The following is a 15,640-nucleotide window of genomic DNA, read 5'->3' as shown; positions in this document are numbered from 1 at the left end:
CTGACCCAAGGTCACCCAGCAGCTGCATGTGGAGGAGCGGAGACGCGAACCCCGGTTCCCCAGATTACGAGTCCACTGCTCTTAACCACTACACCACACTGGCTCCCAGGTAACAGGTAACAAAATTAAACAGGTAACAAAAGAAAGTCATGCAGGCATGCACAAGAGCCACAAAAAAATCTCTTTATATCACCCACCTACCATGTTAAATGAATTTAACAAAGCAAATTCATACTAGGTAATTCACAATATCTTGTACTGGACTCCCTTCCATTGGTGAACCAGGGTGCAAGAAGAGAAAAGACGACAGTGCAAGGTGTCAACGTTCAAGAAAAGGAGAACCAAAGATCAGAAAGATTATGTGCCTTAGAAAGTTTGTTCTTGCTAACTCCTTACATCTCCACTGTACTCTCTCCTCTAAAGAAAACTAAGCATGGCAGTGTGGACCGTGGAACATCTAGCGGATAAGGGGAAAACGCTAACCAGTTGTACGAATTGGCCATTTGTCAAAGTTGAACAAAACTTACAGTTTCATAGCAAGTACACAGTAATCTGGGGATGTGAGGAGAAGAAATGGGATCACAAAGCCTTGAGATTCATTATTCAGGTCAGCAAACACTCAAGGAAGGATGATTGAGCTGGGATACTAAACTGCATCATCAACCACTTTAGATAAGACTCTAGGATCCTTGACTGGGCAAATGAGTCTTCACCATCGCTATGCATGGCGCTTTACGGGATAATGTGGGTCTAAATTCTAATAATATGGGGTGAAGAGGAAAAAGGAGAATGGGAGTGAAAATATTGAACTGGTTGCATTTGCTTAGGGTTCATTGTGGTTGAAGATGAAGCCCAGTCTCTTTGGGAGGGACAATGGGGCAGTTGCTCTGGGCATCATGCATGCATGGGGCCACCCCACTATCAATAATGGTAAATGGTGCTATGAAGAAATACTTCTGGATATGTTTTTCACATCTGACTCCTGGCTTTCCAAAGAGGTGAGAGGTACCCCGACTTGTCTCATCCTATTTTCATGACTGCCCTGTGAAGGAGGTGAAGCTGAGAGACAGTGGGTTATTCAAGGTTAGCCAGCTTCAAAGACTAGCAGAAATTTGAACCCTGTTCTCTGCAGTCAAAGTCCAACACTTTGGCCACTGTACCACACTTTCTCTACAGGTATTGTTGTAGGGTAGATTGGACTGACGCTCCAGGAAAGCTTTGGGGAAACCTCGACCATGCTGCTGAATTAATCCACACGGCATTGAGCTAGATTTACTCAGCCACTTGGCATCACTGTCTTGGCTTGTTGTTGCTTAGTCGTTTAGTCGTGTCTGACTCTTCGTGACCCCATGGACCAGAGCATGCCAGGCACTCCTGTCTTCCACTGCCTCCCGCAGTTTGGTCAAACTCATGCTGATAGCTTCGAGAACACTGTCCAACCATCTCGGCCTCTGTCGTTCCCTTCTCCTTGTGCCCTCCATCTTTTCCAACATCAGGGTATTTTCCAGGGAGTCTTCTCTTCTCATGAGGTGGCCAAAGTATTGGAGCCTCAGCTTCAGGATCTGTCCTTCCAGTGAGCACTCAGGGCTGATTTCCTTCAGAATGGAGAGGTTTGATCTTCTTGCAGTCCATGGGACTCTCAAGAGTCTCCTCCAGCACCATAATTCAAAAGCATCCATTCTTCAGCAATCAGCCTTCTTTATGGTCCAGCTCTCACTTCCATACATCACTACTGGGAAAACCATACCTTTAACCATACGGACCTTTGTTGGCAAGGTGATGTCTCTGCTTTTTAAGATGCTGTCTAGGTTTGCCATCTCTTTTCTCCCAAGAAGCAGGCGTCTTTTAATTTCGTGACTGCTGTCTCCATCTGCAGTGATCATGGAGCCCAAGAAAGTAAAACCTCTCACTGCCTCCATTTCTTCCCCTTCTGTTTGCCAGGAGGTGATGGGACCAGGTGGCATGATCTTCGTTTTTTTGATGTTGAGCTTCAGACCATATTTTGCGCTCTCCTCTTTCATTCTCATTAAAAGGTTCTTTAATTCCTCCTCACTTTCTGCCATCAAGGTTGTGTCATCTGCATATCTGAGGTTGTTGATATTTCTTCTGGCGATCTTAATTCCGGCTTGGGACTCATCCAGCCCAGCCTTTCGCATGATGAATTCTGCATATAAGTTAAATAAGCAGGGAGACAATATATAGCCTTGTCGTACTCCTTTCCCAATTTTGAACCAATCAGTTGTTCCATATCCAGTTCTAACTGTAGCTTCTTGTCCCACATAGACATTTCTCAGGAGACAGATGAGGTGATCAGGCGCTCCCATTTTTTAATGTCAAATTAAGAGCACCTAGAAGAGGCAGCACATTCAGACCAATCAAATGACTCCTTGGCCAAACTCAGTTTGCTCCCTTTCAAGGTATGGTTCTAGCTACCCAAATTTTTAATCTGACTTCTGGGTGGCTACAGAAGAATAGTTCCAAGTGGTAACGTCCTACAGTGTGCCTGGACATAAGAAGCTGCCTTGTCTGAGCCAGCCCTAATTAGGTGTAGGGGGAAGGTTTCTCCATGCACTTGTTTTTGTGGTGTAATTAAAGAGGTAGTAAATTATTAGTTGCTTCGTTTATGATTGTCATACATTTCGTGTCAGGAAGGGGAGAGGTACTTGTGGGATTTTCTGCCTTAGGTGTCAAAATAACTTGACCGGCCTTTGAATCTGTGCATCTATTCCACAATTTAGCTATGTCCTGTGTGCAAGAAGTACTTCTTTTGTATGTCCTGAATCCTTTATCATTCAGTTTCATCAGATGGCCCCAACTTCTAGCATTATGAGAGAGGAAGATACACTTTTCCCTATCTCGTTTCTCTTCCACACCATTTTATAAACCACTGTCACATCCCTTTACTAATCTTGTTTTCCTAAACTAGAAAGCTGCAAATGAACTCAAGCATTTTTCGTTGCAGATTGTGTGCTAGATGACCAAGATCACAAATAAGCAATTGCTTATTGGAACTGACCCCAGAACTTCTAAAAAAATTATCCAGTAGCACCTTAGAGACCAACTAAGTTTCTTCTTGGTATAAGCTTTCTAGTTTATACATGCACACGAAAGCTTATACCAAGAACAAACCTAGTTGGTCTCTAAGGTGCTACTGGACTTTTTTTTATTTCCTTATATATTTCGACTGTGTCAGACCAACACGGCTACCTACCTGAATCTAGAACCCTAAAATTCTGGCACTTAGATTAAAGTATTCAGCCTGAAAGATTAATAGCAGAATGAAGCTTTGTGTGTTTCAATTCCGACACACAAGCATGCAGACTGATGCTGTTCTCATGATTGCACTGCCAGTTTGCTATGGCTTATGTTGCTACAACAAGGAGTACTCCATGGGACTATTTTTGTCTGCATGTTTGGGAATTGAGACTTTGGAAGAAAACTGGCTGTTAATTGTTCCTGCATCCATACTTGGAAAGTGATTATAATCAGGTAATGACAAACTGGGCAATTGCCTGATGGTGCATTGATTGCATGATTGGCTGGATAATTATCTCTGCAAGTGTTTTTGACTTGAGGAAAAGGAATAATGAATATAGGACTTTGAATAAGGGACAGGTCTAAAGACTTCTTTGGAGAAATTCTCTGTGGATTTTTCTCTCCTGCATAAAATTGGCTTCTCATTGCAGTTACCCCATGAGTTTGCAGCTCAGTACAAAGATGAGAGAAAACTATGGTTCAGAGGGGTGTGTGGCTCAGCACTCTTTGGGTGACTCCTCCTCTAATTCAGTCCCTGAAGAAAAACACTACCCAGTGTTCCAAATGGGTAGCAACAATGCAGAGAACTGGATGACTGGATAGCCAATATGGTGGTTAGATTTGGACTAGGGTAGCCCAGGTTGAAATCCCCAATCAAAAATGATGTACAGTGGTACCTCGGGTTACATACGCTTCAGGTTACAGACTCCGCGAACCCATAAATAGTACCTTGGGTTAAGAACTTTGCTTCAGGATGAGAACAGAAATTGTGCTCCGGCGCGGCAGCAGCGGAAGGTCCCATTAGCTAAAGTGGTGCTTCAGGTTAAGAACAGTTTCAGGTTAAGAACGGACCTCCGGAACGAATTAAGTACTTAACCTGAGGTACCACTGTAGTGACTTTCACAAGGTTGTTATTATAAGGTATAATAGAACAATCCCTGTATGTTGTGCTGAGTTCTTAGGGAGGAAGAACAAGGTGCACATGTAATAGTCAATGGAAGAAACATTAAGGGTCCCTCTATACATCCTTTTTATTGTGCTTTCGTGATTATTTGTGTTGTTGGTATTCTTAGGGTGCTTATATGTGATCCTACATTCAGGACTGGCTCTCCCATGAAGCAAGGTGGGACGACCACCTCAAGCCGCAGAAGCCCAGGGGAAGCAGATCCCAATGTAGCTCTTTATTCTTCCCCTGCTCCCTGACGTAGATCTTCACTCACCCTTCCCCGGCAGAGGGGGGGGGCATTTTGTCATTTGCCTCAGGTGCCAAAATGTATTGGGCTGGCCCTGCCTGCATTCAATACTTGCAAATGTTTCAGGGCAGTTGTACTGCTTCATTAGCAATCGGTGCCAGGAGTTGGGTGGCGATGGTTTTTTTGGTCCTGCTTTTGTTGCACTATAGTGCTGGCAATGTGCTCAATTAGATTTGCTTCTTTGTGGTGTAACCATCCCCTCCATACTTCCAATTGATGCCAGATACTGGCATTCTTATGGGGGTTTTGTGTATGGAATTGAGTGAAGGTTTAGCACAGCAATCACGGCCTGAACAGAAGTAACTTTCAAAGTGTAAAAATGAAGGTATGATAGCGTGGTGTCATATTGCAATGAGAGTATTGAAGAACCACAGTAATAAGGTGGCGAGCAGGAAAAAGAAGAACAGCAGGCTGTATAGTTTCCAATTTACAATAATTTCCCCAAAGCCTTGCATATTTTCACCATTCACAAGTCAAACAGTGATAGAGCCAAGTGAGGCTCAGAGGCAGTGCATTCCACAATTGAGGTGCCACAGCCAAAAAAAGTCCTGTCTTGCATGCTCTGTGCCAAATGTTAGATGGCAGAATTTACAGAGCAGGGAGTCCACTGATGAAATGAGAGTACAAGTAGACACATATTGAAGGAGGCAATCTGGGTAAACCTGAGGAGCACATATCTGAGAACAGTGAACTACAAATATTAATAATGCTGATCTTTGGACAACAAAGATGAGCCAACTGTTGTCCTCTACCACTCCAACAAAAAGAGAGAGTAAGACATTTTGGGTTGAGTTTGCAGAATGCAGGAACAGAGAAATGACTCTAAAAGGCTAAGCAATCCCCTTTGGGGGTAGATATGGCACAGAGAGCAGCTTAAACGAAATGGACAAAGTAAATACTGAATGGATGGTAATGGACATTTGATAGAGGAATTAATTCTTAAAGATGGGAAACCTTTCAGTATTGTATATATGCTTACTGCTTGCAAAGAGCAGTGCTCATTAAAACTAATGCACAGCTATTTACAGCAAAACCCGTACGAAGGAAGCTATGGAGTTCTATCAGAGATAAAGCCTTTCCAGATGTTTCTGAAAGTGCAGGGTTTCTCAGATGCAAACGCAAGAAAAGTAAGAGCATAAGAAAAGGCCTTCTAGATCAGACCAAGGTGTTTATGGGGATCACACCAACAAGGCACAAATTGATTGCAAAAATGACTTGGGAAAAAGATTGAAGACACATCTTCCTTAGCTTTGCTGCTGCTAGCTAATTAAGGGTTTGCTAAACACTGGGGCATCCAAATTACATCTCTGCTATGTAATGTGTGGTGTGGACTATGTAGCCGTGCAGACAGAAGGTCCTGAGCTAAATTTCTTATATCCTTGGTTAAAAGAATTATGTAGGAGTTGATGGGACAGACATTTGCCTGAGACCCCAGAGAGCCAAAATAGGTAGATGCCAGATAGATAGTCAGATGCTGAATAGCCAATACACAATTTTTACACAATTTTAATATATGCGTATGGTCTGCCTTCAAAAAATAGTCCAGGAACTGCATTTGATCCAGAATAGGGCTGTAAGATTATTCTATGGGGTTGGGCAGTTTGACCATATTATACTTCTGCTTTTGTCAGCTGCACTGCTTCCGTTCCATTTCTGGGCCCAAGTTAGAGTGCTGGTCTTCACCTTTAAACCTGTAAGCAGCTTGGGACCAGATTACCTGAAAGACTACCTTCTCCCACACGTACGTACCTGAACCTTAGGATCCTTTTCAGAGGCTGTGCTCAGAGTGCCCGTGCCAAAACAAAAGGAGAGGGCCTTTTCAGTATTGGCACCCCAGTTATGGGATTTCCTTCTATAAGAGTCTTGCCTGGTCCTTTTGTTGTGGTTTGTTTAGTGCCAGGTGAATACTCTTTTTGTTCTCCCAGTCCTTCTCAATAACTTAGGTTTTTGCTTAAGATATGGAAGCATTCAGAGTACTTTGCGTTATGGTGTGGCAAACAAATGCCAGAGAGAGAGAGGCCAGTTTGAGGCATGGGTGTAGCCAGGATTTATGTTGGGGGTGGGGGGACTGAGTTATCTGCAACACAAATGGTCATTTAGTTAAGTATTTTTATTTATTTACCTGTTTTAGGAGTGGCAGCTACCTCCCCTGCACTCCCCTGGCTGCACCATGTTCTGAGGAAGCTTCTTATATTCCTATGAGTCTTATATCCAGCAAGTCCCCAGTCAGAACCCACGTGTCTCTTAATTTCTCAAAGGGCCTCTGCTGACAGTTTCACTTGACGGCTGAGTTGAGTTGCCAGGCAACTGGCAAATGCATTCCAAAGATATGTTCAAATAAGTTGGTCCATCCCAAACTGGAAGGATGCCCCCGGAATCCTCTGCAAGTTTGCAGGGGATCCTGAGGATCATGATTCAGGCTCATAAGAGCCTCTCAAAATAATGGCATTGCAAGTACTACTTGTCTTGTTCATGCAGAAAGGATGGTCTGGCCAATATGGAAACCACTTCCAAATCAATGCAGGACACCCCCATCTAAACTAGGAGTGATGCTGAATGAATGAATGAATGAATGAATAGATTCCTCGCCCATAGGACTCTGTAAATGTGTCAGAGATTATAAAAGTTTTAGCAGCATCTGTAGTTGTTCTTTTAGCAGGCAGTTTTCTGGTCCCCACAGGTGGGAAACACCTGCATGTGATACGTCTCTCTGCTTCACTTCTTCTAGTCTACTTAACTTCAATAAACTATGTCATGGGAAGTTTCTTGGAATAACTGGGAGGTAACTGTATATAGCAATTTATCAGGTTCTTCGTCCAGTAAGGGAGTAGAGGATGGGGGTCCTATTTCCTCTCCAACGATGAGGAAGGTAAAAGAGAAACAATAACCAATCACAGTGGTGTGGAATTTTTATTTTTTATTTTTTTTACAAAGCTAACTGGTTTCATCAGAAAATGACAAGCTACCTGCAGTAATAAACTCCCTAAAATAAGACACATTATGAATTGTGGGACATATTTTGCTCTCCATTACCATCCATCGAAAACAGTACCCTTCTTTATTCTGCTCAACTTGGTGATTTAATTGAATTATGTTAGAATCATAGAGTTGGAAGAGACCACAAGGGCCATCGAGTCCAACCCCCTGCCAAGCAGGAAACACCACCAGAGCACTCCTGACATATGGTTGTCAAGCCTCTGCTTAAAGACCTCCAAAGCAGGAGACTCCACCACACTCCTTGGCAGCAAATTCCACTGTCAAACAGCTCTTACTGTCAGGAAGTTCTTCCTAATGTTTAGGTGGAATCTTCTTTCTTGTAGTTTGGATCCATTGCTCCGTGTCCGCTTCTCTGGAGCAGCAGAAAACAACCTTTCTCCCTCCTCTATGTGACATCCTTTTATATATTTGAACATGGCTATCATATCACCCCTTAACCTCCTCTTCTCCAGGCTAAACATGCCCAGCTCCCTTAGCCGTTCCTCATAAGGTATCGTTTCCAGGCCTTTGACCATTTTGGTTGCCCTCCTCTGGACACGTTCCAGTTTGTCAGTGTCCTTCTTGAACTGTGGTGCCCAGAACTGGACACAGTACTCCAGGTGAGGTCTGACCAGAGCAGAATACAGTGGCACTATTACTTCCCTTGATCTAGATGCTATACTCCTATTGATGCAGCCCAGAATTGCATTGGCTTTTTTAGTTGCCGCGTCACACTGTTGGCTCATGTCAAGTTTGTGGTCAACCAAGACTCCTAGATCCTTTTCACATGTACTGCTCTCAAGCCAGGTGTCACCCATCTTGTATTTGTGCCTCTCATTTTTTTTGCCCAAGTGCAATACTTTACATTTCTCCCTGTTAAAATTCATCTTGTTTGTTTTTGCCCAGTTCTCTAATCTGTCAAGGTCATTTTGAAGTGTGATCCTGTCCTCTGGGGTGTTAGCCACCCCTCCCAGTTTGGTGTCATCTGCAAATTTGATCAGGATGCCCTTGAGTCCATCATCCAAGTTGTTGATAAAGATGTTGAATAAGACCGGGCCCAAGTAATGAGCTCTGAGAATCAAAATTAAGAAAGCAATATCAAGCTGACTTGACCAAAAAAAAATTAATCTGATTGCAAAAAAGGATAATAGATCTTAAATGGAAATTGTTCTTAGTATTACTAATGTACAGAACGTGATTTGATCACTTATTATTATTATTATTATTATTATTATTATTATTATTATTACTACTACTACTACCCCAATGAATTGATTTAGACATGCATTATGTTCATTCACAGAAGTTACACATCTGCATATAAACCATTTTAAGTACAGGGTAACAGGAACTCACTTTAAAGAGTAACAGGAAATGGCAAATACAAATGCATGGTGAAATCATTTGGTTACAAAAGGAATGTTCAGCTCTTTAATGGCCTAATGCATGCTAGAATAGTGTGGGGTAATTTGCTCAACACCTACTTAAGCAGAAAGCAGCAAGGAGGGGTGAATCTTTCCTTCTCTTAGAGAAGGAAAGCAATCTATTGCATGTCAGAAAAGCATCAGGGATCCTGTAGAGATACCGTAAGGCAATGTGAGTGGCTGGGTGCAGATTACAGAGAATCATCAAGCAACCCTCTGAAGCATATTTCTAAAATCACATTTAAATTCATCAGGTGTCACTTAAAACATTCATATCCTGCCTCTCCTGCCCATTTGTGATGGTTTACGCCCCCCCCCCCGAAAAACCCCCTCAAAGAACAAAAGTACCACTGAAACAATATTACTCCAGAACAATCAAACATGCGCCAATGAAATGCTCAGATTACTGGAAAGGCTTGCAGGTTCCAAATGCAAAGACCTGGGCATTTATCTGTGGGAGAGGATCTTAGGATCTGGCTTGATTTTCTTTGTGCAAATGGCTTCCAGGAGAGAAAGATGTGTTTCCTGTTCATACAGAAGCTACTTAATAATAATAATACTAGTAGTAGGGGAAGCAGGCGTTTAAAGAACAAGAGATCATATGAAGGTATGTGTGTAAAACAGGCCACAGCTATGATACATTGAAAGAGAGCTTCCAATTATTTTGTGTAAAACCTAATTGTAATAAATCAATCTTTTAGTGTAGCAGCACTCCCTGCCCACTGACACCTTCGCTGTACTTTTTTCAGTGCCTGCTAAAAACATTTTTGTTTAGGCAAGGATTGTTGTGGGTGAACACATCAGGCGACATAGCGATTCTTCAAACAGCTCTTGTTTATTCACAGGCCAGAACAGAACTGAACTGAAGGGTTCAGTCAGCCTGCTTATATAGAGCTCCACTAGAACGCAACAGTAACCATTTTCTGTAACTATCCAATCACTGAACGTCACTTTCGATCCCTTATTTGCATACGTGGACCTGAGTGAAAACTATCTACAGTGTTAAAAACTTTTTTTACTGGTAATTTCATTGCTTAGTTCTTTTTCTAAACTGATTTGAGTTTGGTTGTTTTTTACAATCAAGTGCTACATACATGCGATGAAATAAATTAAAAGGGCAGGGGAAAGGCAGATGTTCTATGCCTGTGCCGAAACAGGAGTCCCGTTTTCAATAAATGGTTTGAAACCCCCCCCCCCTTTGAGTAATCTTTCAGGAAAGGGCAGAAACAAATGTTCAGCTCATTTCTGTGCAGCACAAACCTCTTGGCAAGAGATGGAGAGATGGGGGAAAGGACTGCGCTCTGCATATTGCTTCTGATTGCCTCCTTTAAAGTAGACATTGTATCCACAGTGTAATATTATGCATCATCTCTGCATCCTCTCTAAAGTAGGCAAGCCACAGTGAAGTGCCCGGCCTGATCCCATCCCCCTCATCTGGCAAGTGTTTTGCCAAGAAAAGAGCATGGGTTTGGGATTTTGCGGCAAAAGAGAGGTTTTGTTTTTCAAAAAGAGCACCGCTTTTCAAACAAAACTTTCCACTCTGAAAAAAAGTGTTGGTTCACCAGGCTGGTGAAGGCTGGCATAAAATGTTGTCAAGGTGTATCTCCCAGCCTGACTCCTGGGTAAGTTCAAAAGGCACAGGCAACATGGATTGATGCCATAGCATCAAAGGGGGGGGGGTCTGGGATCTCACTCCACTTACGCCCAAGGCATTGCACACAGTGTTACAAGCACAAGTCGCAATGAGTTAGTGAGTCAAACAGGGGTTACTCATAAGGAAATAGGTTGCGGGCGCTGGCATACTTTGGGGTCTCAGATTTCAGTGGCACCCTGTGCAATGCCAAAATTTGGTGACACCACCCCTCTCCCCACTTCTCGCTCTCCATTCTAAATGGAATTCTAGCACCAAGGCCTTCTCAGTAGTGGCACCCGCCCTGTGGAATGCCTTTCCATCAGATGTCAAGGAAAAAAACAACTATCTGACATTTAGCAGACATCTGAAGTCAGCCCTGTTTAGGGAAGTTTTTAATGTTTTACTCTGTTTTTAATCTGTTGGAAGCCACCCAGAGTGGCTGGGGTAACCCAGCTGGATGGGGGGGGCTATAAATACTAAATTATTATTATTATTATATTATGGGCACCCAGTGAGACCAAACTGGTCGCACCCCCCTAAATCCACCTCTGTGGTGGGAAGCATATCTTTAAGAAGGGCAGATAGTGCTTGGCTGATGGCATATTAAGATAAACTAGAAAGTATACTTGGGGGTGGGGAGGGAGAGCAATAAATAATAAAAATTCCATCTCTAATTGCTGCATTTAGCTGTAGCTGGATAACAATCTTCACAATGAATAATCACTGTCCTAAACCATAGTATATGAGTTATGGTAGAGTTCCCTGTATATTTTATTAACCACATGCTGCAAATTTCATTAGCTCTTCAAGGGTCTGTGGCCCTTTGAGTTTTAATGAAGACAGGCACAAGTAACTGATATGGCATCTTTATATAAAATAATTGATGCCATTTCCTAGAGAGGTGTTATGAAGAATAAATGGCTTTTGAATGCACAATGCATCCTCTTCTACAAGATTCCTCCTTCTCCCTACACAACTTTGAAGAATTAACACTTTTATACTCTTGATCTAAATTCTAAAGAAAGCTGTCTCAGAAACCAAGGGAGATAATGCAAAGTTGTTTCCCCAGGACTTGTAGCCCTGATCTGCCTGCCCACATGGTTTCAGGTTTCCTAATATTATAGTGGGATATGATGACTGTAGTTTTTTCTTGTCTAGTTTTCCTGCTTCAAATCATCCTGAAGCACCTTCCTGCTCACCACACATGCCCCATGAAACAAATTGTCAGACTGCCATGACATACATTTACAGATAACATGCTGTTTGGGGTACAGATGACCATAACTAAAGAAAGGATTTTAGGAGGTTGCACTCCTGGGGTCTGCTTTTAGAAGGGTAGAATGTAAATTCTTAGACCCGACAGACTGGCTTTGGAAGATGTGAATTATGGATTTCCTGTGTCACATGTAGATGCTATAGGCCAGGAAGTTCTCAGTTCATAACTTATCCATGAACTCTACTATGTTTACTAGTTATCCCCTCTTTCCACCAAAATTCTGGTACTATGGAACCAGCAAAGAATTTTCAACCTTTCATCAACTACATTTCCCAGGATTCATTGAGAGAAGCAGTTAAAATGCAAGTGATATAAAATTTGCATAATTTGGTAGTGAAGATATGTCTTATTTTTTTTAATAATGGGTGTAGCTAGTGCAGGGAACTTCAGGAGGGAAGTGGGGACATTTGCCTCTTGGGGACTTTTCGAGTTTAGTAAATAAATGCAGAGACCACTACCAAAATCAGTGGTGGAGCAAAAAGTTTCCCAAAACGTTGTTTCAGCAATTGGGAAATTGTGGGGTGTGCTGGGCACTAAAAGCTTTTAATGTTTTAAAATATTAGAAGATACTGCCACCTAAAGGTGCTTTGACTGTTGTGCAGCTGTCACTTTTTACAACCAAGCGTTCAACAACTACTTTTGCAAGGTGGAAAAAAGCATATGGCCACATATAGCAGGTCTGGAGCACCCCAAAGTCCATGGAAGCGTTAGTGGGGACTGTGCTTTGAAAACGGTTGGGATTCAGACACAGAAGTGATACAGGGAGTGTCTACTTGCTGGTGGAGAAAGATCAGAGTTGGAGAATTTTGCTTCATTTTGCTTCCAAAACCAGTACAGTTAGTTAATAAGGGACTTCGGAATTAAATGAAGGACATGCTCATGCTGTAAGAGGGAGCCACTCTATGGATGTTATTTCTCCCAGGCAATAGACTTTTCCCCACTGTCAGGACTTGCCAGCTGATACAGGCTGCAAGGTCTACTACAAGAGCCTTCAGTTGTTGCCTCGCTGTCTTATCCAGCTCCTTGTTTCTTGCCTTATTTTCTGTATGGAAAGCTTCTCCAATGGTTTCAGCAGTTGTGTTCCAGAATTAGTGCCAGTCTTCCCTAAATGGACAGCTTCCCCATATCCCTTGTAAGTCTGTGTCTCCAGACCAACTAGTTCACGTACACCCAGGGCTCTGCAGAAATCTGACACTGTAACCTTGCTATTCTCCTGCCCCTTGCCCCAGACAATGTTGCGTGAATCCATTTATGAACAAAAGTTTCCAGCACCTACATTTTCCACCAAGAACAGCCAACAAGTCTGAAAATCCAATTGTTTTTATTTAATTGCTATAGTTTGTGAAATATCATTTTATAATATACATCAGGCAGGTACATTTATTTGCTTACTTGTGCAGTGTGTGTACATATGTATCACATTGATGTAAGTAATCCCACTTATTTTAAAACATTGTGTGAACACATGCAGCCAGACTTGTATGAGTAGAAATATGTGATCGCTGTAGTGTTTTGCAGGAATTATAATTTCCCACACACAATTTAACAGTTACATAGTATAAAAATTACTTCCATGTGTGGGCATGTAATGGGAGGGGCAGCCATGATATATTCAAGAAGAATCAATTTAGACTCAAATGGATTGACTCACCATGCCTTATCTTGATACTTCTTTAAAACAAAACTCAGTCTTAAACAACCACAACATATCTTGAACTGGTTACCTGAAGGATGTCATTCAGGGATTGAATCTGTGCACTATCAGCAAGCTCTGGCCAAATAATGAACAGGAGAGACCAGTCACAAAATAGAGCAAGTCAGGTGATGCTCCTTGATCTGTACAAAAACCTCTAGGTATGGTTTACTAGCCAGTCTGTACAATTAGAAGACCAGCGTTTACTGGCTACGGGTTCATCTTTGCTTTTGTCCTTCTCTGCAAAGGAGCTGAATCTGACAGCTTGTTGTAGCCATGTTGCACCACAAGGCCCACGTCTCATGATAAACTATTCTGGGCAACTGGACTCTTTCCTGGTCCCAAAATGTATTTTTGAATAAAGGGGGGGTAACCACAAAGCATTCATAGATAAAGAGGAGTCCATGGCTCATGTTTTTTGATGGTGGCCCCAACAGCTACCAAAATAACATGCTAACCAATCAGTTAATAAAGCTAAGCAGTAAATGTACAAATCTTTTCTCCTTTAACTATTATTGAAGACTTTCCAGTTGCAATATTTATTCCTGCTAAGAGCATCAAGAGGATACACAAATGGGAAAGCTTCACAGTTAAAAGTGTTAAATAAAGGTGGCTATAATGATGGAAATATTTTTGTAGTGTTACACTTCCTGGAAAATTGTATTGCGACAAGAAAAATAGCGAACTGTAAATCACTTGGGTTCACTAGTGTCTGTGATCTTCACTTGAATAATGTCATTAGTGGTGCCTGTGACATTACTGTAAGATGGAGGAATAGATACGGGAGATGGGCTGTGGGAGTTACTTGACTGACTGTCTTCGTTTTCACTAAGTGTGACTGCAGATCCACCTTCCTCCTTTTGTATGTGTTCCAAGGGGGGGCTGTTGCAGGTTTCCTGACAGACTTCTTTCACTGCTTGGTGAAGGAGATACATCCTGAAAGCCCTCTGGATAATGGCAGCAGATTCCTCCTCTTTTCGCTTGGGAGTCGTTATAATGGGTTCATTGGCAATCTTCTCTGGATACTTTTCTTCTATCTGGGTCTCAAGTGGACCCATGTCCCCATATTCTCCCAATACCCTTTTGGTAAAAGCAAACAAAATATCCAAGCAGTGGATTTTATTTCCGTTTACCATAGGAAGGTCCATTAACATCAGCTGTTGCCGGTTTGGTTTGGGTATGCGTAAAGGTTCTGCTAGAGCATCAGCAAAGTCTGAAAGTGCGAAGTAAGAAATAAATTGGGTTGCGCGAGGATCAAATTTTGCCCAAATCTCATAAAAAATTTCAAAATCATCGTCGCCTAGAGGTTCTGTGCTTTCCTCCGTGGCAACATTCAAGTTCTCTATGATGACAGCAATGTACATGTTAACTACAATGAGGAAAGATATAATGATGTAGCTTACAAAATAGGCAATTGCCACACTCCTGTTTACGCAGGGACCATTTCCACCTAAATTGGGAGCACAAGTGATGTTCTCAGTGTTCAGCATTGGGTTGAGAAGGTCATGCCAGCCAGCAGATGTTGTTATTTGGAAGAGACAAAGCATACTGCTGCCAAAGGTTTGGAAGTTGAAAATGTTGTCAATCCCACCTTGCCAACTTGCACAGGCAAAGTTAGACATACCAAAAATAGCATAAATAAACATGATCAGAAAAAGGAGAAGCCCAATGTTGGTGAGAGAAGGAAGGGACATCAGTAATGCAAAAAGGAGGGTCCGAAGCCCTCTGGCTCCTCTGATAAGTCTCAGTAGTCGACTAACACGGGCTACTCGAATTATTCTCAGGATTGTAGGAGGGAAATCAAGTGCTTTTCGAAGTTGTCCCGCTGCAGAACCTATTAAAATAATTCATTTTTTGAAAAATTCAGCAACAATGCATTTTTATTTCCAGTTTAAGCTAAGCCAAAATTAAATATTTAGGTCTATATTTAGGCTGCACTAAAATAATTGTTATGTGAATGCCTGTTTAGAGGACAACAATGGCTGGCTCCAGCGAGATGTGATGGAGCTCTTGCAAGATCTCACAGAGTGCACAAGATCTCCTGCCACTACCACTACAAGTGGCATCTGGGATGCTGTAGGGGCAACATCTCTTGGTGTTCTGCCACCTGTATTAGCCCATCTCATGAGC

General features: G+C 42.2%; 1 protein-coding gene and 1 long non-coding RNA gene across 4 annotated transcripts in view; one reads left to right on the top strand and one right to left on the bottom strand.

Annotated features, from left to right (window-relative positions):
* The window catches only part of LOC310689566, a 43,055-nt gene that overhangs the window by 13,572 nt on the left and 13,843 nt on the right, over positions 1-15,640 (top strand). The window lies entirely within an intron of this gene.
* The window catches only part of LOC310689213 (sodium channel protein type 5 subunit alpha-like), a 59,639-nt gene continuing 57,120 nt past the window's right edge, over positions 13,122-15,640 (bottom strand). For all 3 annotated transcript variants that reach the window (XM_083466585.1, XM_083466586.1, XM_083466587.1), the window contains one exon: positions 13,122-15,344. In XM_083466585.1, coding sequence (XP_083322711.1) covers positions 14,203-15,344 — 1,142 coding nt within the window. In that variant the 3' untranslated portion in view covers positions 13,122-14,202. The remainder of the gene's footprint in view (positions 15,345-15,640) is intronic.

The sequence above is a fragment of the Podarcis liolepis genome (genome assembly GCF_965112155.1).
Source record: "Podarcis liolepis genome assembly, chromosome: 12".
NCBI lineage: Eukaryota > Metazoa > Chordata > Lepidosauria > Squamata > Lacertidae > Podarcis > Podarcis liolepis.
This window is presented reverse-complemented; position numbering and strand designations above follow the sequence as displayed.